Source organism: Narcine bancroftii, chromosome 2 (assembly GCF_036971445.1).
Source record: "Narcine bancroftii isolate sNarBan1 chromosome 2, sNarBan1.hap1, whole genome shotgun sequence".
Taxonomy (NCBI): Eukaryota; Metazoa; Chordata; class Chondrichthyes; order Torpediniformes; family Narcinidae; genus Narcine; species Narcine bancroftii.
The window spans coordinates 366,369,422-366,394,560 of NC_091470.1; the positions used below are offsets into that span (position 1 = coordinate 366,369,422).

Here is a 25,139-nt window from a genome sequence, read left to right on the forward strand (position 1 = left end):
TCAATCTTCTACGCTCCAGAGAAAAAAGTCCCAGGCTGCTCAACCTTTCTCTGTAACTCAAACCCTGACATCCTGTCAACATTCTCGTGAACCTTCTCTGCACTCTTTATTTTGTTTATATCCTTCCTATAATTCGGTGACTAAAACTGCATGCAGTATTCCAAACTTGGCCTCACCAATGCTTTGTACAATTTCATCATAACATCCCAACTCTTGAATTCAATACTCCGATTTATGAAGGCCAAGATTCCAAATGCCTTCTTCACCACTCTATCTACCTTAGTATCAACTTTGAGGGTACTATTTACCATAACTCCTGAATCCCTTTGTTGTTCTGCACTCCTCAATTGTCTACCATTCAATTTATATGACCTATTTAGATTTGCCTTTCCAAAATGCAACACTTCACTCTTATCCGTATTAAATTCCATCAGCCATTTCTCTGCCCACTCCTCTAGCTTTCCTATATCTCTTTTTAAGCTACGGTAATCTTCCTCACTGTCCACAATACCACCAATCTTTGTATCATCTGCAAACTTACTTATCCAATTTACCACCCGTTCTTCCAGATCGTTAATATATATAACAAACAATAGTGGACCCAGGACCGATCCCTGAGAAACTCCACTAGTCACCAGCCTCCAATTTGACAAACAATTTTCTACCAGTACTTATTTATACCTAATGCCTCCACCTTTTTTCCTAACCTCCTGTGGGGAACTTTGTCAAAAGTTTTACTAAAGTCTAAATAGACAACATCCACAGCCTTTCCTTCATCAATCTTTTTTGTAACCCCCTCGTAAAACTCTATAAGGTTTGTTAAGCATGATCTACCCCTGACAAAACCATGCTGACTACTACCTATCAATCCCTGTTCTTCCAAATATTTATAATTGCCATCCCTCAGAACACTTTCCATCAACTTATCCATCACAGATCTATAATAGACTTATAGGTCTATAATTTCCAGGCTTACATTTGGACCCTTTCTTAAACAGCGAAACAACATGAGCCACCCTCCAATCCTTTGGTACTACCCCCGTGACCAGTGACATCCTAAATATCTCTGTTAATGGCCCCACTATCTGTACACTAGTCTCCCTGAGTGTCCTTGGGAATACTTTGTCCGGACCCGGAGATTTGTCAACCTTTATCTATTTTAACACAGCCATCACTACCTCCTCCGTTATCCTTATATGATTCATGACCTCCCCACTATTTTTCTTTACTTCAACTGGTACAATATTTTTTTTCCCTAGTGAATACCAAGGAAAATAAATCATTTAAAATTTCCCCCATCTCCTCTGACTTTTCACATTGCCTACCCTCCCTATCTACAAGGGGTCCAATTCTATCCCTTACTAATCTTTTACTTTTAATGTACCTATAGAAACCCTTTGGATTTATTTTTACTCTGTCTGCCAAAGCCTCTTCGTGCCTCTTTTTGGCCTTTCTAATTTCTTTCTTAAGATTTTTTCTACACTCCTTGTCGTCCTCTTTCAATTTCTCATCACCCTGTTGTTTATACCTCTTGTACACCTCCCTCTTTCTCCTAACCAAATTTCTAATATTCCTCGAAAACCAAGGCTCCCTATGACTTCCAGCCTTTCCTTTGATCCTCACTGGGACATATCTACTCTGTACCCTCAATTTCTTCTTTGAATATTCTCCATTTTTCATTTACATCCTTTCCTGAAAAAATCATGTCCCACTCAATACTCCCCAAATCCATTCTTATTCCTTCGAAATTTGCTTTTCTCCAATCCAGAACCTCAACTTTAGGCCCTTCTTTGCTCTTCCCTAAAACTACCCTAAAACTAATAGAGTTGTGATCACTCGACCCAATTTGTTCTCCAATATTAACCTCAGACACCTGACCTATCTCGTTCCCTAACAGGAGATCCAGTATTACACCGTCCCAAGTCGGTTCCTCTATGTATTGATTAAGAAAACTATCTTGCACACATTTGACAAACTCTAGCCCATCCAGCCCTCTTACTGTATGGGTATTCCAATCAATGTGAGGGAAGTTAAAATCTCCCATGATCACTACCTTATGTTTATTACACATATATGCTATCTCCTTACAAATTTGTTCTTCCAATTTTCTTGGCCCATTTGGTGGTCTATAATACACTTCTATTAGTACCCTCATGCCTCCTCCACCCCTCAATTCAACCCAAACAGCCTCACTGGATGATCCCTCCAAACCATCCTGCCACGTCACGGTAGTAATGTCCTCCTTAACAAGCAGAGCAACTCCTCCCCCTTTTTTTTACTACCCCCTGTTCTATCACATTTAAAACATTTGTATTCTGGAATATTTCGTTGCCAGTTCTGACCCTCCTGTAACTAGGTCTCACTAATTGCCACAACATCATGATTCCAAGTGCCAATCCATGCTCTGAGCTCATCTACCTTGTTCACTATGCTTCTTGCATTAAAGTACACGCATTTCAGAGAATGACCCTCACATATATTCCCTATTCTATCTTTTACCTTAACCTCCATCCTTCCTTTGTTATCTTTATCATTCTTAACTAGGTGGCCATGCACCCTAGACACTGCTCACAAACTCTGCTCCCCACCCCCCTGCCAAACTATTTTAAACCTTCCCCCACAGCTCTATCAAATCTGCTTGCCAGGATATTGGTCCCCCTCCAGTTCAAGTCGAATCCGTCCCTTTTGTACGGGTCCGACTTTCCCCAGAAGAGATCCCAATGATCCAAAAATCTTATCCCCTGCACCCTGCACCAGCTCTTTAGCCACGCATTCATCCTCCACCTCCACTACCCTCTCTAGCGCATGGCACCGGCAGCAATCCAGAGATTACTACCTTAGAGATCCTGTTTTTTAACTTCCTGCCTAATTCTATGTATTCCTGTTTCAGGACCTCATCCCCACTTCTAACTAAGTCATTGGTCCCCACATGGACCACGACTTGTGTCTGCTCACCTTCCCCTTGCAAAATTCTGTGAACTCGATCAGAGATATCCCTGACCATAGCACCAGGGAGGCAACAGACCAACCTGGATCCCCGATCTCGTCCAATAAACCTCCTATCTGTCCCTCTGACAAGTGAGTCCCCAACCACAATTACCCTGTTCTTATCCCTCCTTCCCTTCTGAGCCTCAGGGGCAGCCCCTGTGCCAGAGACCTGACCCCCACGACTCGTCCCTGATAGGTTGTTACCCCCAGCAGTTTCCAATGCCGAATACATGTTGCTGAGAGGCACTTCCACAGGGGTACTCTGCACTGGCACTCTACCTCCTTTCCTTACAGTCACCCAATTCCATGACTCCTGCCTTCTAGGGGTGACTGTCTCCCTGTAACTCCTCTCTATCACTGCCTCTGCTTCCCTTATGATCCTCAGTTCATCTAATTGCAACTCAAGCTCCCTAACACGGCCGCTCATGAGTTGCAATTGGTTGCACCTTTTGCTGGTGTAGTCGTCAGGAACAGCTGTGCTGTCTCCGACTTCCCACATCCCACAATTGGAGCATTTGACTACCCCAGCTGACTCCATTACCTCCTTTCTCAATGTATATAAGTTATTTAAAAGAAAAACTAAACAAATAATACTAAAAGACTAACCAAAAAGGACACCTTATCACACAGGGAGCTCCTTCTTACCGAAGTCCCTCGAGCCAAAGTCCCAAGTCTCCACTCCTTCACTGCCCCACTCCTCACTGGCCGCTCCCTCCCCTTTCACTCCTTTTATTGGCCCCTTGACCATACAAGAGGAAATGGCTGGCTAGAGTATTTCTCCTGAAATAAGGGAAACAAAAGGAACTCTGGTGACCTGGAGAAGAAGAGGTTATCATTTGGGAAAACCCTGATGGGGCAAGTTTCTTTGGCAAGACACTGAAGTGGCTGATGGAAGTAAATCAGTTTGTTTGTGTCCAACGAGCAATAAATCTCTCTCTGAAACCAACAAGAACCTTCCTGAGCGGTAAACATTTAAGTACCAGAGCTTGGTGAAAATTCATAAATGTTATGAGTATTGTCTGATACTGGTGAACTTGGAGGAGTGAGAAGTGAGATTGGATTGTGAATCAAAGAACTTTTCAGAACTTACACACAGATTGCATACACGTGCACTTAGAATTAGAAGGGGGTTAAGTTAATAGTAATAAGTTAAAGATGCACGTTAACTGTGAGGCGTGCATCTTGGCGCCTCACAGTTTGACGGGCAGCAACCTCCTTTGAAGAAGACCGCAAAGCCCACCTCACTGACAAAAGGCAAAGAAGGAAAAACCCAACACCCAACCCCAACCAACCAATTTTCCCCTGCAACCGCTGCAACCGTGTCTGCCTGTCCCGCATCGGACTTGTCAGCCACCAACGAGCCTGCAGCTGACGTGAACATTTTACCCCCTCCATAAATCTTCATCCGCGAAGCCAAGCCAAAGAAGAAGAAGAAGAAGTTAAAGTTTGATCCTGTTTTAATGTTTAAATAAAGTTAAAAATGACCTTTATTTAAGTAACTATTTGTCTTGGTGAATTTTATTGCTGCTTTGTTTTGGGGTCCTCTGGGCCCATAATAGTACCACCCGCAGACCAATGATCTCATGGAACATTTCCACCGGCAACTTAAGAGCGCACTCAAAGCCTGACTCACCGGGCCCAACTGGGTCCACGAGTTGCCATGGATTCTTCTGGGAGTGCGCACCGCCCCGAGGGAAGACATGCCAACGTCATCCGCAGAAATGGTTTACGGTTCTGTTCTCTCGATTCCAGGTGATGTTCACTTCTAGTCCGAGTCCTGCCCTTCTGATCTGGACGTGCTCCAGCAGCTTCGATGCCACATCGCAGTAAGAAGACAGATTCCAGCCAACTGGCATGGAACCTCCAAACACTGACTTTGAGTTCGTGTGTGGACAGGCCCCAAGAATGCCATTGCAATGGCTGTATGATGGACCTTTCTGCGTGATCAATAGGGATGGGGCTGTGTACACTTTAGACATTGGGGGACATTCTCAACTGTTCACTAGAGTCTCAAACCAGCACAGGTGGAAAATACTACCCCTATTTACTGCCCCCAGCCCAGGAGACGAGGACGTCCACCTAAGGCGCATGCAGCCGGTTCATCTCCTTTGGGAGACGATTCTGGTGGGGGGAGGTGTAGTGGTCCGAGCAGCCACATAGTGCAGTGGTCTGAACTGTCACCAGTGTACATTGCTGAGCGGCCATGCAGCGCCACAGGCCTGTTTGCCGCTCACTCATTTAGCCAGGGAGCCGTAAACGACGCTGAGGGCTGGGTCATGGCACACCGAGGATGTGAGATGGCGCAGGGCTCCCGTCGTCTTTACTTTAAGACGCACCCTCCAGGTGAGTTGTGGGCATGGGGTGATGTCACTCTTGTCCCAGGTGTCCAGCTCGGAAGGGATTTAAAAGGAGGCAAATTTAAATAAAGGTGCTTTTGGTAACTAACATTGTGTCTGGTGAATTCATTTCGAAGCTTTACTGGAGTAGTTACTACAAAAGATTAGTTCTTTTTCGAGCACATGTGTCGAGTTTACAAGAGTCTGATTAAAAGCAAACATAGAAAATTTCATTATTATGTGGAAGCTGATGAACCAAGTTTGATTACACTGGTTCTAATAATAAGTAGGATTCCCATCCAATCCAGCTGAGGTGTACTTGTTTTTCTCTCTTCAACTCAAAGGAATCTTTGGCAGTGTCTTCCTTGAGAATAATATTAGGTGCTCCCGATGTAATTATATCTTCGACCAAGTTTGCAGAATTGGCCCCTTGATCCTGCTCTACCATTCAGTGAGATCACAGCTGACCTGATCTTGGTGTCAGCTCCATTTTCCTGTCCATTCCCCATAAAGACCAAAATCTTCCACTGTCTGAATATAGTTAGTAGGCACTTTTACACAGCCACTGAACAGAAAATTTCTGTTCTGGTGGCAGTGTAAAAATGTCGGGATAGAATTTTTAATGCAAATTCCATCCTGTAATGTTTACACTTGTAGCCCCCACACATTTTTACAGAGCGGCTGCTGTGTAAATGGACCGCAGCCACTCCATAAGAAACAGGCCTAATGAATACGATGTTCTTTCTCCCTCCGACAAACTCCGCAACATAGGATGGCTGTGTAAAAGTGCCCCTGTGTAAATGACCACATCAGCACACAACTGAGGTAAGAATGCTAATCTTTTTTCAGACTAATTCTGAAGTTTTTGTGTAGAAATGCCCATTGATACAGCCATCGCAGGTTTGTGGTGAACAGAATTCCAAAAATTCACAACCTTCTGCAGGAAGAGGGTACTCATTTCCCTTTTAAGTGGACAAGCCGTTATCTTCAAACTAAGCCCTCTAGGTCTCACTTTGCCAAGAGGGGAAACGTCATTTGGAGTCCACCAAATATTCAGTATTTTCTGCATTGCTAGAAGATTGCACCTCATTGTTTTAGACACCAGTGAGTTTGGGCCTGACCAGCTTAACCTTCCTTCATATGCAAATGCCCAAATCACTGGAATCAATCTAGTGAACCTTCTTAGAACTACCTCCAGTGCATGTTTATATACGTACCCAGAGGACTCCAAAACCCAGCAGCAATAGAAATTCACCAAGACAAATGGTGACTTCAACAAAAGTTGCTTTTTATTATCTTTAAATATGAAAACAGAATCAAACTTTAACTTATCACTATTGACTTAGCAAACCTAACTAAATCCCCTTCTAATTCTAAGCGCACGTGTGTGTAATGTGTGTGTAAGTCCAGAAAAGTTATTTGATTCACAGTCCAATCTCACTTCTCTCACCTCCAATTTCACTGGTTACAGGCAATTCTTATACTGTGCACAGAATTTAACATTTATAAAGTTCATCAGGCTTTGGTGCTTGAAAGGTAAATGGTTACCACTCAGGAAGGTTCTTGTCGGTTTTCAGAAAGATACCCACAACCTATTCCTTTTTTTTACTCAGCCACTTCAGTATCTTGCTGACGAAACCTGTTCCCTCAGGGTTCTCCAGATGATAACATCTTTCTTTCAGGTCATCACAGAGTTCCTTCTTGTTTTCACTTATTTCAAGTGAAACATTAGGCAGCCAGTCCTCTCCTCTTGCAAGAACCACAAGGGCTTTGACCAGGCTGAACTAAGCACTCACAACCCATCTTCCAAATGGGGTTTCCACAAGCTTGCCAGCTTGTCCTGTTCCAGTCCCAGTTGCTGCTACTGACTAAAACTGTCGAACTGTTATCTGTCTTTGTCCCTCTCTCTCTGAGAGAAAGCCTGTTTGACTCTCTCTGCTTGAAAAAAATTACCACATGACCGTCCTAGAACAGCAAGTTCCACTCCAAACAGAATGCGGCTCTGTCAAGTTCTTTCTTCTGTTGCCTTTTTGTAAACAACAATCCATTAGTGAAGTCTTTTGGGCACTCTCCAAAGATTTTTCAAAGGTTCTGGGCCCGATATGTCTAGCATTAGCAGAGCTCCAGTATTTTAAATAAGATCTGTTTTGAAGTGTTTGTATGTGACCTACACTAAAAAAAATGCCCCAATTTATCTCCCAAAAACATATCTATATTCTGTCACAATACATATACAACAAGATGAAACCGGGTTTCTCCAGACCATGGTACACACATGTATAAACACACACACTAATAATCACTTATATACATAAAAATATAATTTAAAATAAATATAAATATTTTGGGATGATTTACTCAATTACAGGATACTGTTCATCAATCTCCCAGCTGCAGGAAGGTGTTGTTTCCCACCCAGCCTGGCCATCCTGATTTTGATGCTCCTATACCTCCTTCTTGATGGTAGTGAGTGAAAGATACTGTGCGCTGGATGGAAGGATCTTCTTTGATCCCTATTTAAGGTTCGCTCCTGGTAAATGTCATCAATAGAGGAAAGCGAGACCCCAGTGATCTTCTGGGCCATTAGGTCGATCCTCTATATTGACTGCCGGTCCGATAATTTGCAGCTACCATCCCATACAATGTGGCAGCCGGACAGGACACTCTCAATTGTGCTTAATAAATGAAAACTGAATCTGTTACCAAAACCTTCCACAGTTGTTGCAAGACTTCCCCACTTTTACACTCCACCCTCTTGGCAATAAATGAAAATCAGAGCACTGCAAATAGTGGAAATTTGAAAAAAATCTGGAATTACTCGGGCTGTAAGGAGCAATGAAACTTTTGCCATAAGGGTCTACTTCCGATTTGTTCCTAATTGTTTGCTGCCTCTGTATATTAACTTTATTTACACACCTAGTTCACTCTGTATTACAGCTTTCTATAGCTCTTTTCTGTTTTATCTACTACCATGGATAACTTGCATCTCTTCACATTATAACCAATCTATCTTATCGCCTAGCAATCTGGATGTGTGAGGTCAATCTGGATAAGTGTGAGGTGATGCATTTTGGAAGGTCAAACCTAACGGCTGAGTACAGGGCTAATGGTTGGATGCATAACAGTATGGATGAACAGAGGGACCTTGGAGTCCAAATCCATGCATCCCTCAAGGTCGCTGTGCAGGTTGATAGGATAGTTAAGAAGGCCTATGGGATGCTGGGCTTCATTAGTCGGGGGATTGAGTTCAGGAGTTGTGAGGTGATGTTGCAGCTCTACAAAACTCTGGCGAGGCCACACTTAGATTATTGTGTTCATTTCTAGTCACTTCATTATAGGGAAGTTGTGGAAGGTATGGAGAGGGTGCAGAGGTGATTTACTAGGATGTTGCCTGGATTGGAAAATATATCTTATGACGCAAGGTTGGCAGAACTGGGACTTCTCTCTTTGGAGTGAAGAAGGATGATCTACAAGATTATGAGAGGCATAAGGTGAACAACCAGCACCTTTTCCCCCGGGTGGGAGTAGCAAACACCAGAGGACATCTGTACAAAGTGAAAGGAGGAAAGTTTAGGGGAGACATCAGGGTTTTTTACGCAGAGAGTCTGGGTGCCTGGAATGCATTGCCAGGGGTAGTGATGGAGACTGGAACAATAGGGGGCATTTAAGAGACTCATCAACAGGCACAAATAGAGGGTAATAAGGTAGGGAGGGTTTTTTTGGGTGGGTATATATAGGTTGGCACAACATCATGTATTGTGCTGTAATGTTCTTTGTTCTTAATGTGTTTTCTCTTTGGGCCCCTTCAACCTAGTCATTGCTTGCCAATTGAAAAATGATTTATCTATTTTGATCACAGTTGTCCAGTTCACTCTCAATGCAAACATGTTACTCCAATACCACAAACTCTGAGCATTTGTACAGGACACCCAATGGAATGACTCTTGGAAATCCAAGAATCAATCAGACTTAACATGGCTTCGTGAAAAGTAAAATGTGTGATATCCTGGCATTCTTAATGAATATATTTAGTGTGGATAAAGAGGAACCACACCATGGAGTGAAACACGATCGGCTGCAGGCGCTGTGATTGTAGTAAACACACCAAAATACTGGAGGAACTCAGCTGGTCTTTTCACCATCTATAGGAGACAAAGATATATGGTCGACGTTTCGAGCCTGAACCCTTCAAGGAAAAATCAGAAAGGCAGAAGCAGGAGATATCAGAAAGTCTCAGAATTCAAACAATGGGGGAGGAATCCAGACCAACAAAAGGTGTTAATTGGAGATGAGAAGGGAAACTATCATGACTGTGCCAAATGAGACAGGCAAAGTTTTGAGATGACAAGGGAATCTTCTGCCTTTCTGATTTTGCCTTGAAGAGGGGCTCAGGCCTGAAATGTCGACCATATATCTTTATCTCCCATAGATGCTGAAAAGACCATTTGAGCTCCTCCAGCATTTTGGTGTTTTGACCACTCCATGATAAACACAGGGGTGCTGGAGAAACACAGCAGTCGTGCAGCTTCCATAGGAAATAAGGGTATCACAATTTTGGGCCTGAGCCCTTTGTCAAGGTATACTTGATAGAATTATTATTTTCTAATTGTCTTGTTCCTGTTACTTTTTAAATGCATTCCAGCATTTTCCAAATGACAAATCTGAGGCCATAGTTTCTTGCATTCGGATTTCTTCCCTTCTTGATAGAGACGTGCTGCCAACCTCGTCAAACTTTGGAAAAGCACAACTAATTTTCTTCAGATTGTTCACTAAAGCACAGTACAGGCCCTTCGGCCCTCAATGTTGTGCCAACCTAAATATTCCAACTCAAAAATAAGTACTAAACCCTCCTTACCCCATAACCCTCCATTTTTCTTTCATCCATGTGCCTGACTAAGAGTCTGTTAAATGCCCTGAATGTTTCAGCCTCCACCATCAGCCCTGGTAAACCATTTCAGGTGTTTGCTATTCCTGCCCTGGGGGAAAAGGTGCTGGCTGTCCACCTTATCTATGCCTCTTGGATTTTGAAGATGTCTATCAAATCTCCTCTCATCCTTCTGAGCTTCAAAGAGAAAAGTCCCAGCTCTGCTAACCTTGCTTCATAAGACTTATTTTCCAATCAGGTAATAACCTGATAAATCTCCTCTGCCCCCTCACCATAGCATCCACATCCTTACTGTAATGAGGTGACCAGAACTGAGCACAATATTCTAAGTGTGGTCTCACCAGAGATTTGGAGAGTTGCAACATGACCTCGCGACTCTTGAACTCAATCCCCCTATTAATGAAGTCCAACATCCCTTAGGCCTTCTTAACTATTCTATCAACTATAATATAACTTAACAATATCATCCTATTACATCTCTGTTAAAACTGGTATTTACTGCCCATTCATATTAAACTTGAAATGTTGCAAGGTACAGATACTGCACATCCAAAAGATATTGCTGGAGGAATTTCAGCCCTTGAGCTTATTCAACACATCAGAGTTCCTTGCGTCTGTGTGGGTGAGAGTGCGGGCCGTCGGAGGCATGAGCCACATGACGTTGGCTCCGTTGTTCAGGACAGCAGAGTCAGGGGGATAGACAACTATCTGTAGCAAGGATCAAGAACACTGAAGGCTGTGTTTCCTTCCTAGTGCCCAGGTTCAGGACATTTCATCTGATCTGTAGAAAAATTTGGAGAGAGAGTGAAAAGATCCAGTTGTCTAGATGGGCATATTGGAGAGACGTCAGGGGTAAGTCATTTTTACATAGAGTGCCTGGAATGCACTCCCAATCATTTATTAAAAGGAGAATTCCCTTAGACACAGGACTTTAAGCTAAACTCATTTTTGAAAATAGTTTCAACTGAGAAGGTATCCATAGTTTTGCCACAGCCACTTCAAAGATGTATATATTTACTGTTGAATTACTAATGAATAGCAAAACTGATAAAACTAAAAAAGTGCAAACGCTGAAATTCTGAAATCTAATTCCAGGATTTCTATGTTTATTTCAATGGCAAAACAGGTCATCCTTTCTGTTTTATTTCTGCAAATTGTTGGCCACAATTATATGTGGGATGGGAGAAGCCCTAGAGAACTGACACCTCATCCAGTCTTGTTCTGAAAATGGCATCAGCACAGGTAAATCTTGTGTCCTGTTTTCACATCAGATTCTTCTGCACAACTGAACTGTTGGCCTGAATTTACCTCCGTAACTGTCAAGAAGGATGATTCTAATGTAAATGTGTGTAAACACAGAAATTCTGAATTTCCTGCTGGATTTGAGCAGTGGAGTGTGAGCTTTTGCTGAACCTGAGCCAGGTTAGACATGGCATCCTCCAGATTGTCATCCAGGTTAGACGTAGCATCCTCCCGGTTAGACGTGGCATCATCCAAGTTATCATCCAGGTTAGACGTGGCATCCTCCAGGTTGTCATCCAGGTTAGACGTGGCATCATCCAGGTTAGACGTGGCATCATGCAGGTTATCATCCAGGTTAGACGTGGCATCATCCAGGTTAGACGTGGCATCCTCCAGGTTATCATCCAGGTTAGACGTGGCATCATCCAGATTATCATCCAGGTTAGACGTGGCATCATCCAGGTTATAATCCAGGTTAGACGTGGCATCATCCAAGTTAGACGTGGCATCATCCAGGTTATCATCCAGGTTAGACGTGGCATCATTCAAGTTAGACATGGCATCCTCCAGGTTATCATCCAGGTTAGACGTGGCATCCTCCAGGTTAGACATGGCATCATCCAGGTTAGACGTGGCATCATCCAGGTTAGACGTGGCATCATCCAAGTTAGACATGACATCCTCCAGGTTATCGTCCAGGTTAGACGTGGCATCATCCAGGTTATCATCCAGGTTAGACGTGGCATCCTCCAGGTTATCATCCAGGTTAGACGTGGCATCATCCAGGTTATCATCCAGGTTAGATGTGGCATCATCCAGGTTAGATGTGGCATGCCTCCAATAGGTTAATTTAATCTGATGGAGAGGAACTGCAGGAGAAATGGGAGAATAGAATTCCAGTCATTGATGAAATTGAACAAGAAAGCCTGCAGACCCTGTGAATGCAGTTTATACAAAAATGCTGGAGAAACTCAGCAAGTCACACAGCATCCTTTATGTGGCAAAGACAAAGATGCGTGACCAATGTTTCAGGCCTGAGCCCTCTGTCAAGGTCTGAGAAAAATGCAGGCAGGTACCTGAATAAATGCTGGTGGGGAGGGGCACAGGAAAGAGGTCATATGTGGATATGGGTGGGAGGATACAAGAGAAAAATACTGACAATTGAAGTATAACACGGAAGTCTGGAGACACCGTGGTTGAAGTAAAAACACAATGCTGTAGCAACTCAGCAGGTCAAAGCACACTTTATCTAGCAAAGGTAATAGGATGTTTTGGGCTTGAGCCCCTCATCAAGGTGTGTGAAGTGATAGCGGGAGGAAATGGCTCTCTGGATGGAGCAGGAAGGGTTGGAGAACTAGAGGAAAGGAGACAGAGGGATGAGGAAGAGAGGGGGACAGGGGAGTGACCTAATCGAAACTGGAGATCCTGATGTTTGGCAAACCAAGGGTCACCCGTAAATTGTAGGACCAACACCTAATCTTCCAACTGGCCACTCTCCGGCCGGATGGCATCAACATCACATCATCACTCAAGATAATGCTTCTAAAGGGCTGTCATGCGTCACTTGAAATTGAAATGGGGTGACATTTCTTCATGCAGAATGGGTGGAAAGATGTGCAGATATTCAGTCTCTGAACACAATCTGCTGGGGGTTCTCAACAAGTCAAGCAAGCCAGTCAGTGTGAGAAAAAGAATGGCCGACATTTTGAACCAAAACTTTTAAGAGTTTCGGCTCAAAGCATCAACTTTATTTTCTCCCACCGATACGGCTTGACCTGCTGAGTTCCCCCAGTAAATTCCGGCATCTGCAGTTTCCAGTATGTACTGAGCTTGGTCAAGGAGGTAGAAGATCTGGGATGAACAAGGGTAATGGCATTAAGGATTAAAGTTCCCTTGCCCCCTTTATATTTCATTACGTGATCAAAGAAAATTAAAAATAATTGAATGTTAATGTGAAGTAAATCAGTGAATGAAATAGAACTGTATTGTTCTGAAAATTTCTTCCTTTATTTGGAAGAACAAAAACTCTATAACCATTTACAGCACAGAAACAGGCCAGTTCGGCCCTACTGGTCCATGCCGAACATCATCTCCCACCTAGTCCCACTGACTCACATTTGGCCCATAACCCTCCCACCTCTTCCGTCCATATACCTATCCAACCTTTCCTTGAATATTAACATTGATCTCGCTTCTACCATCACTTCTGGAAGTTCATTCCATACCCCAATCACCCTCAGCATGAAGAAATTCCCCCTCATGTTTCCCCTAAACTTTTCCCCTTTTTCTCTCAATCCATGCCCTCTTGTTTGAATCTCCCCCATTCTCAGTGGAAAAAAAGCCTGTCCACATTGACTCTATCTGTTCCCCTTATAATTTTGAATACCTCTGTCAAATCACCCCCAACCTTCTACACGCCAAGGAACCTTTCCCTGTAACTCAAACCCTGAAACCCCAGCAACATTCTCGTAAACCTCCTCTGTACTCTCTCTAACACTGTAGATAAATCATCATAAAAAAATTTATAAAACTCAACCGTAAATCCATCATCACCAGGCGATTTACCATTTGGCATTTCCAGCATAGCCATTTTAATTTCCGAATCAGTAAATGGTTCTTCAAACTCCTGTATATCGCCATCCTCTAATATCGGTGAATTCAACTGTGATAAAAAAAGATCAATCGATCCAGTTTCCTGTTTTCCTTCAGATGTATATAACTTTTTATAAAATGAATAAAACTCATCATTAATCTCACGAGGTTTATAAGTAATAAGAGAATTCCGTCTAACAGCATTAATAGTCCTCGATATCTGTTTCTTTAATTGCCACGCCAATACCTTATGTGCTTTCTCTCTCCATTCGTAATACCGTTGTTTAGTCCTATTAATCACACATTCAAATTGATAAGATTGCAAAGTATTATAATTTCAATTTCAGCCTAGATAATTCTATTTTCTGATCTTCTGTAGCATCTTTCTGAAATTCCTTTTCTAACTCATCGATCTGTTTCTCTAATTCAAGACTCTGATTTAATTGATTCTTTTTTTATTTTAGAAGTATAACTAATTATTTGTCCTCTCAAATAGGCTTTCATAGCATCCCATGATACAAATTACTTTGAACAGAATTAGAATTTTCTTTAAAAAAAATTAATTTGTTTTTTCAAAAAATCAATAAATTCCATATTTTTTAACAACATTGTATTAAATCTCCAACAATAAGCTATTTGAATTTTCTCAGAAGTCTCATATGTAAAATATAACAGAGAATGATCTAAAATCACCTTACTTTTATATTCCGCTTGTTGTATTTTCCCTTGTAAATGTGACGATACTAAAAAGAAGTCAATCCTTGAAAACGATTCATGTCCAGATGAATAAAAGGAAAAATCTTTCTCTGTCGGATTAGACGTCTCCAAATATCTACTAAATTAAGATCTTTCATCAACGCTTAGACCTGAATTGTCATCTTGGATTTTTTAACTTTCTTCGGAGATTTATATAATAAAGGTTCCAAACCACAATTAAAATCACCACCAACTAAAATATTAGGATTAGCCTGACCCAAACATAAAAATGCATCTGAAATAAATACTTCATCATCTACATTTGGAGCATAAATATTAAGTAAAGTCCAAAATTCACTAAAAATCTTACAATTTAAGTTAAGAATACATCCTGCCTTTTCCTCCATTGATTGTAATTCAAAAGATAAATTTTTATGTGTCAAAATTGCTACACCTTTAGCTCTAGAATTAAATGAAGAAGAATATACATGCCCAACCCAGTCCCTTTTTAATTTCACGCTTTCCTTCACATTCAAATGTGTTTCTTGTAAAAAGGCAATATCAATTTTCATTTTCTTAATATACGCCAAGACTCGCTGTCGTTTAATCGCACTATTTAATCCTCGAACATTAAAAGTAGCAAACCTCAACTTTGACATATCTACTATTATTACTAAATACCTGTAATATCTTTATATAAAAACTCAAATCAACGTATATAGGCCTTCCAATAAAAAAAGCACAAATTAAAAAATAAAAAAATAAAAAAATTAAAATTAAAAAAAGCTCTATGGGCTCTTTCCAGTGCCAATCCCCCAGAGAAAAATTCTTGCCCTAATATTTGCGGAATCCAATCTTTAAAAAAATGAAGAGGATCTTGTCCTTCTATACCTTCTGGCAAGCCAACAATTTTCACATTATTCCTTCTGCTTTAATTCTCCAAGTAATCTATTTTTCTTTCTAGCTCCTTCTCACGATCTCCTAATTCTATGACTGATTTTTCCACCTTCAACACTTTTTCTGTGTTAGAAGTCACTTGTTGTTTACAGTCCAAAAAAGCAGTCTGAAATTTTTAAAATTCTTCATAAGATGCATCCACACGTGTCTTAACCATATTTAATTCTGAAATTATACCACCATTCATACGAACCAGTTCATTCATTTGAGATGTCAACAAAGGTTTTATAACAGCTTGGATAATTGCATTCAATTGCATACACTGTTTATCAGTAAAGCTCAGCTCTGCTCTCTTTGACATATTGGCAGAACAAGGTAACTGCAGCTCCTGCTGCAACTCAACAGAAGGCATTTTAAAAGTTTTACTGCAAGTCTGGACTCCCAGCGACGGCACCCTGACTTCCTCAGGGGGTCGCCGCTGGTCTCCCCACATATCTCGTTGTTTTTTCATCAATTCACGAAGAAAAACGATTTCTTCAGATTGAAATGCTACCTGATGCATTTCCAACAATGGAGTCGTGTTCCTGCGTGCTCCCTTCGTTGAAATCGAAAGGCTTTCCAAATCGGGATCCACTTCTTGGGAACATGCACCTCCTTCCGGAGAACAGGTAATTCCAGCGCCATCCTTCATTTGGTGAGCAATAGATTTTTTTTTCAGCCCCCATAGGCGATCTTTGGGGTTTAGACAATGAAGAGATTGAGCCTGGGGCTGTATCAAGTCGTCTAGGCCCCAAATCTTCAGCACTTCGAAAATGTAACTTCTTTTGAACTTGAGGTTTAGTATTTTTACCATTAGTGGTCATAAAAATTCCTTAATACTTTAAACTAAAATTTAAAAAGTTTAAATTTGAAAACAAAGGGTTAAAAAACAGGTATTTTAAAGTCTGACCAGAGAGGTCGAGATTGCACATCTATATTCTACGCCATCTTGCCACGCCCCCTCCATCCCAGTTAATGTTCGGAAAGTTGAAATCTCCCACAGCTACCACCTTTTGTTTATACACATATAAAATTGAGAAAAAGAGGGTCTGGCCTTACCTAATTTTAGATTTTATTACTGGGCTGTTAATATTCATTATCTAACTTTTGGGATTTTTTTATTCTGACAAATTGGACAGATTTAGAATTGAAATCCATACAGCAGTATTGAGTGGCCTCTTTATTGGGGGCCTCTCTTCCATTTAGTAATTTCCAAGATCAATAAGGATATATCTAATCCAATACTCAAACATACATTGTGAATCTGGTTCCAAGTTAGGACATCTTTCAATTTAAAAAAATTGTTTTATCTAGTGCTCTCTCTCATAATCATTTTTTCATCAATAATTGATCAATCTTTTTCTATATGGAAAATCAAAGGTATTATTTATTTTGCAAATTTATTTAAGGAAGGTTGTTTAATGTCTTTTGAACAGCTGACAAGTAAATATGACTTGCCAAATGCTTATATTTTAGATATTTACATATTAGAAATTTCTTAAATACCATATTACCAGACTTTCCATTTGTATATCCACCAGATCTAGCTGATAATATTTTTCAATTGAATCCTCCTCAGAAAGGATTAATTGGAATTATATATGATAGATTATTGAAATTACGGCCATTACTTCACGATAAGATTAAATTGGAACCTGCAAGACCCTTATTGGAGGATCTACGGGACAAGATTCTTAAACTGGTGAATGCATCTTCAATATGTGCCCAAGATTCATTAAATCAATTCAAAGTGGTGCATCATGTTCACATGTCCAAAGATAAACTGGCTAGTATCTTTTCTAATATTAACCTTATTTGTGACAGATGCAAATCTGATATTGCTACATGGCATTGCTATATTGACACATGTTTTGGTCTTGTCCATCCTTAAAAATCTATTGGAAGGAAATATTTAATATCTTTTCAACCATATTTCAGATGGAGCTACCACCCAATCCAATAATTGCTTGTTTTGGGGTTAATGAATCAATCATAGGGAATTTTTCTGTACCTGTGCAACTGGCTGTGGCCTTTACTATATTGCTGGCTAGAAGAGCCATCTTATTCAAATGGAATGACTCTAGATCTCCAACAGTGTTTCAATGGTTCTCTCACATTATGTCCTGTGTAAGTTCAGAAAAAAAATTAGATATCATGTATTTGATTCACTGGTGAAATTTGAAGATACATGGCAACATTTTATGTCTTATTTTCATTTGATGTAAACATTTTTTAATGTGATTAGATGTGCTCTCTCTCCCAGATGAGATATAGTCTTACCTTTGTTTTTTGATTCATGGTATGAATTAAAAGCTACAAAATACATGTAACCCTTAGGAGAAGCTGCTCAGATTTTTTTTGGTTATTTTCTTTTTTTTAATAGAGTAGGTCAGATGGAGTTTATATACGTAACCATATAACAATTACAGTATGGAAACAGGCCATCTCGGCCCCTCTAGTCAGCATTGATTTAAGTGATCTCCTCTAGTCCCACTTGCTTGCACCCTGTCCATAACCCTCCAATCCCCTCACATCCATGCACCTATCTAACTTTTTCTTAAATGACAAAATTGACCCTGCTGCAACCATCTCTTCCAGAAAGTCATTCCACTCAGCCACCACTCTCTGAGTGAAGAAGCTCCCTCTCATGTTACTTCTAAACTTTTGCCCCCTAACCCTTAATTCATGACCCCTCGTTCCAATCCCACAAGGGGAAGAACCTATTTACATCTACTCTATCAATACGCCTTATAATTTTAAATACCTCTATCAAATCCCCCCCCACGACCTTCTATGTTCCAATGAATAAAGACCCAGTCTACTCAATCTTTCTTTGTATTCTATGTACTGTAATCCAGGCAACATTTTAGTAAATCTTCTGTGCACCCTCTCTACCTTATTGATAACCTTCCTATAATTTAGAGACCAGAACTGCACACAGTATTCCAAATTTGGCCTCTCCAATACCTTGAATAATCATGCAGTGGAGGGGGGGACTGAGTTTAGGCTGGTTGAAGTCATATATCTATCTTTATTTATTTATTTTCAGTTTAGTTCCTTTTTCTGCATTGTACTGTATTTATTTTAAAAACCAAAAAAAAAAGATTGAGAAAGAAAGAACTGAATGCATGCAGGAATATGATTACTGAAATAATCGTGAGGCTTTCATAATTTGAAGTTTCTTCCAACCATATCTTTACAACTGGAAAGCAGGCAAAATATTTTAATTTGATTAGTTTGTAAAAGGTAACGTAAATTTTCCATTGTGTATGAATCTGAAATGTACCTCATTTTTATGAAATCACAAATAAATATGACACAAAGTTCTAATTCCTATTTATAAAGCTTAATCAAATTCACATCATGGAAAAGAGGACGTGACCTGTGCTCATTATTCTGATTCCTGTGGGAGAGCAGACTTTCTTGATCTTGTGGTGAAGACATAACTGCTACACGTCCAGAGACTTCTGGCCTAACATTCATAGAGAAGACCTGTGGGATTTGCAGAAACAATGCATGCAATGTAAAGGTCAGACTTTGACATGCAAAGGTCCATTTATTTGCACGCTCACCAAAATATCAAACTCTACAAACACAACATTGAGTACTCTTGGAGAATTTCTCTGCCGCATTGAGCAGTCTAACCCCACTCCACTCCACACAAACCCTGTATTTGTTTAATGGAAAACAAGTTATTTCCTTCACATTCGAATATAGTTGTGCACAAGTGTACATGTGGACAGTGAAGCATTCTTACAGGGCACTTAAAACACTGTACATTGATACAAATGGTTCAGAATTGAATTTCAAAACTCCATTCCAAGACCTGCCATGGAAAGAGATAATCAGATGGACAGAGGAAAAATTTCAAGCATATGCTTGAAGTCTTCTTGAAGAATTGCAACATCCTCACTGATTCCTGGAATCCTTGATCCATGACCGCTCTATGGAGAAGGTGCATTGATGCCCCTTGCATATTGACCCTTTTCCAACCTGCTTGTATTTCCAAGTATCTTGCCACTGCTACTTTAATCAGGAGATCCACCATTTCCTTACTGTGAACTGGTCTCTACCTGCTTTTCCCTCCTTTCTGAAATAGTAGGGCATACAATTCACAAGATCACAAGATAAAGGAACAGAAGTAGGCCATTTGGCCCATCAAGTCTGCTCCGCAAATCCATCTTGAGCTAAACTGTTTTCACTTCTAGTTCCAATTTCCTGCCTTTTCCCTTGATACCTTGACTAATTAGATACCTGTCAATCTCCCCCTTAAACTCCCTCAATGATCTGGCCTCCACAGCTGAATGTGGAAACGAATGCAACAAATCCATGACCCTTTGGCTGAAGAAATTACTCCTCATCAGTTTTAAATTCTAATTCTAATTCTAATTTCGTGCCCTCTTGTCCTGGATCCACCCACCAAGGGAAACACCTTATTCACATCTACTCTGTCCAATCCTTTCAGCATATGATATGTTTCTATCTACTCTCATTCTTCAATATTCCAATGAATATTATCCAAGAGCCATTAAACATTCCTCATATGTTAGCCCTTCCATTCCAGGAAACATCCTGGTAAATTTTCTCTGTACTCTCTCCAACATCATTACATCCCTTCTAAGATAAGGGTCCAAAACTGCACACAGTTACTCCAAATGGGGTCTCACCAGTGCCCCATAGAGCCTCATCAACACCTCTTTACTCTTATACACTGTTCCTCTTGAAATGAACGCCAACATAGCATTCGCTTTCTTTACTGCCGATCCAACCTGGTGGTTAACCTTTAGGTTATCCAGCACGATAACCCCCAAGTCCCTTTGTACTTCCGAATTTTGAATTTTTTCCCCATCCAAATAATAATTTGCCTGTTTATTTCCTCTTCCAAAATGTACAACCGTACATTTCTCAACATTGTATCTCATCTGCCATTTCTTTGCTCAGTCTCCTAAACTGTCCAAGTCTCCCTACAACCGTTCGGTTTCTTCAACATTTCCTACTCCACCACCTATCTTGGTGTCATCTGAAAACTGTGCCTCAAAACCATTCAATCTATAATCTAAATCATTGATATACATTGTAAAAAGAAGTGGCCCCAACACCGACTCCTGCGGACACCACTAGTGACTGGCAACCAACCAGAAAAGGATCCCTTTATTCCTAACAGCCAATGCTCCACCCAATTTAATATCTTTCCTGTAATTCCATGGGCTCTCATCTTATTAAGCAGCCTCTTATGTGGCACCTTAATGAAGGCCTTTAAAAATCCAGATACATAACATCCGCAGCATCTCCCTTGTCCATCCTACTTGAGATTTCCTCAAAAAAAATTTCCAACAAGTGGTCAGGCAGGATCTTCCTCTCATGAACCCATGCTGGCCTGGACCTATCATGTCATGTACCTCGAGGTATTTCATAACTTCATCCTTTAGGATCGATTCCAATATCTTTCCAACTACCGACATCAGACTAATAGGCCTATAATTTCCTTTTTTCTACCTCCCTCCTTTCTTAAACAGTGGAACTACATTTGCGAACTTCCAGTCTTCCGGAACCATGCCAGAGACTATTGATTTCTGGAAAATCATTTCCAATGCCTCCATAATCTCCAAAGCCACCTCCTTCAGAACTCATGGGTGCACCTCATCCGGTCTGAGAGACTTATCTATCTTTAATCCATTTAACTTACTCAACACCATCTCTCTAGTAATCCTGACTATACTTAATTCTATTCCCCGAGATCTCTCACTATAAGGTATGTAGCTATTATCTTCCTCAGTGAAGACTGACGCAAAATACTCATTTAGTTCCTCTGCCATCTCTTTGTTACCCATTATAATTTCTCCAGCATCATTTTCAATCTGTCCTATATCTACAAGTGTCTTTTACTGTTTAAAAAAACTCTTAGCATTCTTTTTTATGTTATTTGCCAACTTCCTTTCATAGTTCATCTTTTTTTTCCTAATTACTTTCTTTGTCTCTCTCGATAAGTTTTTAAAAGTTTCCCAGTCCTGTTTTTCCACTAATTTTTGCTTCCTTGTTTGTCCTCCCTTTTGCTTTTATTTTAGTCTCAACCTCTCTTGCCAGCCACATTTGTGCCATTTTTCCATTCATAATTTTGCTTTTTCTTGGAATATATTTATCTTGCACTTCCTTTATTTCTTGTAGAAATATCATCCAATTCTGCTCTGCCATCCCTCCACTTTTCCAGTCACTTTGGGTCAGTTCCTCTCTCATCCCTCTGTAATTTCCTTTGTTCCACTGAAATATTGACACACCCGATTTCAGCTTTTCCTTTTCAAATTTGAAACTGATCATATTATGATCACTAAGGATTCCATTGTCTTGAGTTCCCTAATCACCTCGGGTTCATTACATGTCACCCAATCCAAAACCGCTGATCCCCTGGTGGGCTTATCAACAAACTACTCCAAAAAGCCATCCTATAGGATTCTACAAAGTGTCTCTCCTGAGATCCAGAACTTTCCTAATCCCCTTTCATGTTAAAATCCCCCATAATTATTTTGACAATTGCTACTTTCCAATCCATGGGAACTGTTCTAAACTCAATGGAAATTTGCACACGATAGCCTGCAGACTCACAAGTTCGAAAGCCACCTCCTCCTTCAAACCCTTAGGATGCCAGGTCCTGGCATACACAGTATCACCATTTAAAAATCTTTATTAACATCTGAACCAGATCACGGAGGAGAAAGGTGAATGCTAAAAGGATCAAAAATGACACAGCAAATGCTTCAGGTCTGTAACACATTAGATGGTACAAAGTCCTGAGCACCAGTTTATGGAATCTGATGTGGTTTGATCTGTAACTTTCTGCATTGGATTCAATACAATGAAAGTCAGATTTGAAAAGTAAATAGACCAGTAATGCATAGTTCCAGAACAAGTTGTCAATTTAAAAACAAGGTTGAAGCATTGTTCCTGCTTCAGAGAAGCCCTGCTTTTCAAATTCTCTCCCTTGTGTTCCAATCATCCATTGTCTCAATCAGAATGGAACCTCCTCCAGTCCTCGGAGGTTTCTGCAATGTGTCCTTATCCTTGATCTCCTTGTGATGACCTCCGTCCGGCCTTAGGCTCAGGAATGCCCTCCACAAAGACGGTCCTCAAAAAATAAGCTTCAGAGCCACCTTGAGGCATTTTGCTGTGCTGAAACAGTGGAGATTTTTAAAATTAAAATGAACATTAGCCATGTTTGAAACCATTTAGTCAGTGGATCCACAGTAATGAATGGTTTGAGCTGTGATTAGGTGCTACATTGTGATGACTGGTCGGACTGAATGTTTCTTCATTGTTCACATTGCCCTCAGTGTACTGAGTGGTTCATGCTGTGCTCTGTGGAGGTACCTCTGCTCATGTTGTTGAGACTGACCATCAGGGACTTCATTCTGTCTGCATAGTAGTCGCGAAGGTTCAGCAAGGGTAATTCAGCCAGGCCCTCATCGAACTCACAGCTCCTCATGGCGTTTTCCAGGTTCTTCTGGCGCCGGTAGAAGTGGGAGAACTTGTTGAAGATGAGAGTGATTGGAAGAACCACAACCAGAATCCCGGCCAGAATGCAGGCGGAGGCTGTCAACTTGCCCCCGATGCTGACGGGCACCACGTCGCCGTATCCCACCGTGGTCATGCTCACAGTGGCCCACCACCAGCATGAGGGGATGGTGGTCAGGCCGGAATTCTCTTCCTTCTCCACGGTGTACGCCACGACAGAGAAGACAGACACTCCGACCGTCAGGTAGAGCAGGAGCAGCCCTACCTCCTTGTAGCTGTGCCTCAAGGTGGCTCCCAGTGACCTCAGGCCCGTGGAGTGGCGGGCCAGCTTCAGGATGCGGAAGATTCTCATCAGCCGGAGCACCTGCACCGTCCGGCCAAGATTGGGCAGGGCTGGGCTGCTGTCAACGGCCAAGTCCACCAGCAGTGTCAGGTAAAAGGGGAAAATGGACATCAGGTCAATGAGGTTGAGTGGAAGTCGAAAGAAGTGGAGCATGCTGGGAGAAGCACACAGCCGGGCCAGAAGCTCAAAGGTGAACCAAGCGATGCAGAAATGTTCAACCGTCTCAAACCGAGGGTCATCTTTGTGGTGGCCCTGTTGGTCGACCAACTGGAATTCTGCCATACTGTTCAGGCACATGGTTGCAATGGAACCCAATATCATAATTATGGACAGAACACTGTAAAACCGACTCACAATGTTGTAACTGGGGTTTTCCAACATCAACCAAAGACGTCTGCGGCAGTTGCCGAGGAATTGGCTGTCGTACTTGGAGGCGTCTTTATAGAAGGTTAAGACCTCGTCAAAGGAGGAGGTAGTGCTGCCTCTATCACTGGCCGTGTCCTCACCCTCTTCCTGGTCGGTTATCTGGTGATCAGAGGCGCAGCAGGGCGTGTCGATGAGGAACTCGATGCCCCAGTACTCGATCTCCTGCATGAAGATGCATGGCTTGCCCGTGCTCCGCAGCTGGCCGGTGTGGTAGAAGTTCAGCACCAGAGGGAAGAGGGCTGGGTTCCTGTCGAAGTAGAACTCCTCCTCCTCCTCATCGTAGTCGTCGCACAGCTGGAGGATGGACTCGGTGGAGCAGCAGTGCAGAAGGCGGCCCAACCTGGTCTCTGGGAACCTCGCCAGGGTTCGGTGGCTCAGCCTCCTCTTCAGCCCGCCCACGTTGATGCTGATCTCCCTGTCACCCACCGCCTGGTGCTCCTCCCCCAAGGGGGCATCCCGAACAGGAGAAGCCATCCTGGATCTTGGTAGGGAGGGGTGATGGTGGGATGAGACCTGTAACAGAGCAGGAGGGGCTCATTATAGTTGGTGGCTGAGGGGTGGGAGGCGAGGAGAGGCTCGATATAGCAGTGAGTGGGGCAGGTTGTAGGGGTTGATGGAAGGGGTGGCCAAGATTGCAGATGGATTCAGGACAGGCCTATGATGTGTTAGAGTTGAAGTTTCAAATGATTGAACTGCTGGAGGAATTCAATGAAGGGCTCAAGGGACTCAACGGGTCAGACAGCATCCATGGAGAGAGATAGTCAGCCAATGTTTCAGGTTGGGACCCTTTCTTAACAACTTAAGAAATAGGAGCAGGAGTCGGCCATCCGGCCTGTCGAGCCTGTTCGGCCATTCAATGGGGAAAGGTTTCCTGAACTTAATGCCTACCTGTAATGTTATGAACCTCAATCATGCTCGCCTGTAACCCCCGGCAGTCGGGTAAACAGACCCAGCCTTTCCTCGTATCCCAGGCAGCATCCCAGGGAAATCTCCTCTGTTCTCCTCACTTGTTCATGAATCATAGAAGGTTGCTCTATTCACTGCTGTCTGGATTTGCTCCACTTTTCCCATGAAGAGGGCAAGCATTTCTCTTTTAGTTATGCAGAAAAAAGGTCCTGCATTTGTATATCACCTTTAACATCCCCTTCAGAGCTGCAGAGCTGATGAATTCTTTTGAACTATACTAAAA

The 25,139-nt window shown here is 41.8% G+C and overlaps 2 protein-coding genes across 6 annotated transcripts in view; one reads left to right on the forward strand and one right to left on the reverse strand.

Annotated features, from left to right (window-relative positions):
- The window catches only part of stk3 (serine/threonine kinase 3 (STE20 homolog, yeast)), a 564,172-nt gene that overhangs the window by 523,133 nt on the left and 15,900 nt on the right, over positions 1-25,139 (forward strand). The window contains exons 11-12 of one of the 2 annotated variants that reach the window (XR_011352582.1): positions 10,963-11,061; positions 11,336-11,401. The exons of the other annotated variant lie outside the window; for it this stretch is intronic. The gene's annotated coding sequence lies outside the window, so the exon portion shown is untranslated. Of the gene's footprint in view, positions 1-10,962; positions 11,062-11,335; positions 11,402-25,139 lie in introns of those variants that run through there. 2 annotated transcript variants of the gene reach the window in all.
- The window catches only part of LOC138755835 (potassium voltage-gated channel subfamily S member 2-like), a 93,380-nt gene continuing 87,131 nt past the window's right edge, over positions 18,891-25,139 (reverse strand). For 3 of the 4 annotated variants that reach the window (XM_069922542.1, XM_069922543.1, XM_069922545.1), the window contains exon 3: positions 19,212-24,463. In XM_069922542.1, the coding sequence (XP_069778643.1) occupies positions 22,997-24,424 (1,428 nt within the window). In that variant the 5' untranslated portion in view covers positions 24,425-24,463 and the 3' untranslated portion in view covers positions 19,212-22,996. Of the gene's footprint in view, positions 19,168-19,211; positions 24,464-25,139 lie in introns of those variants that run through there. The other variant, XR_011352584.1, reaches the window with a different exon arrangement.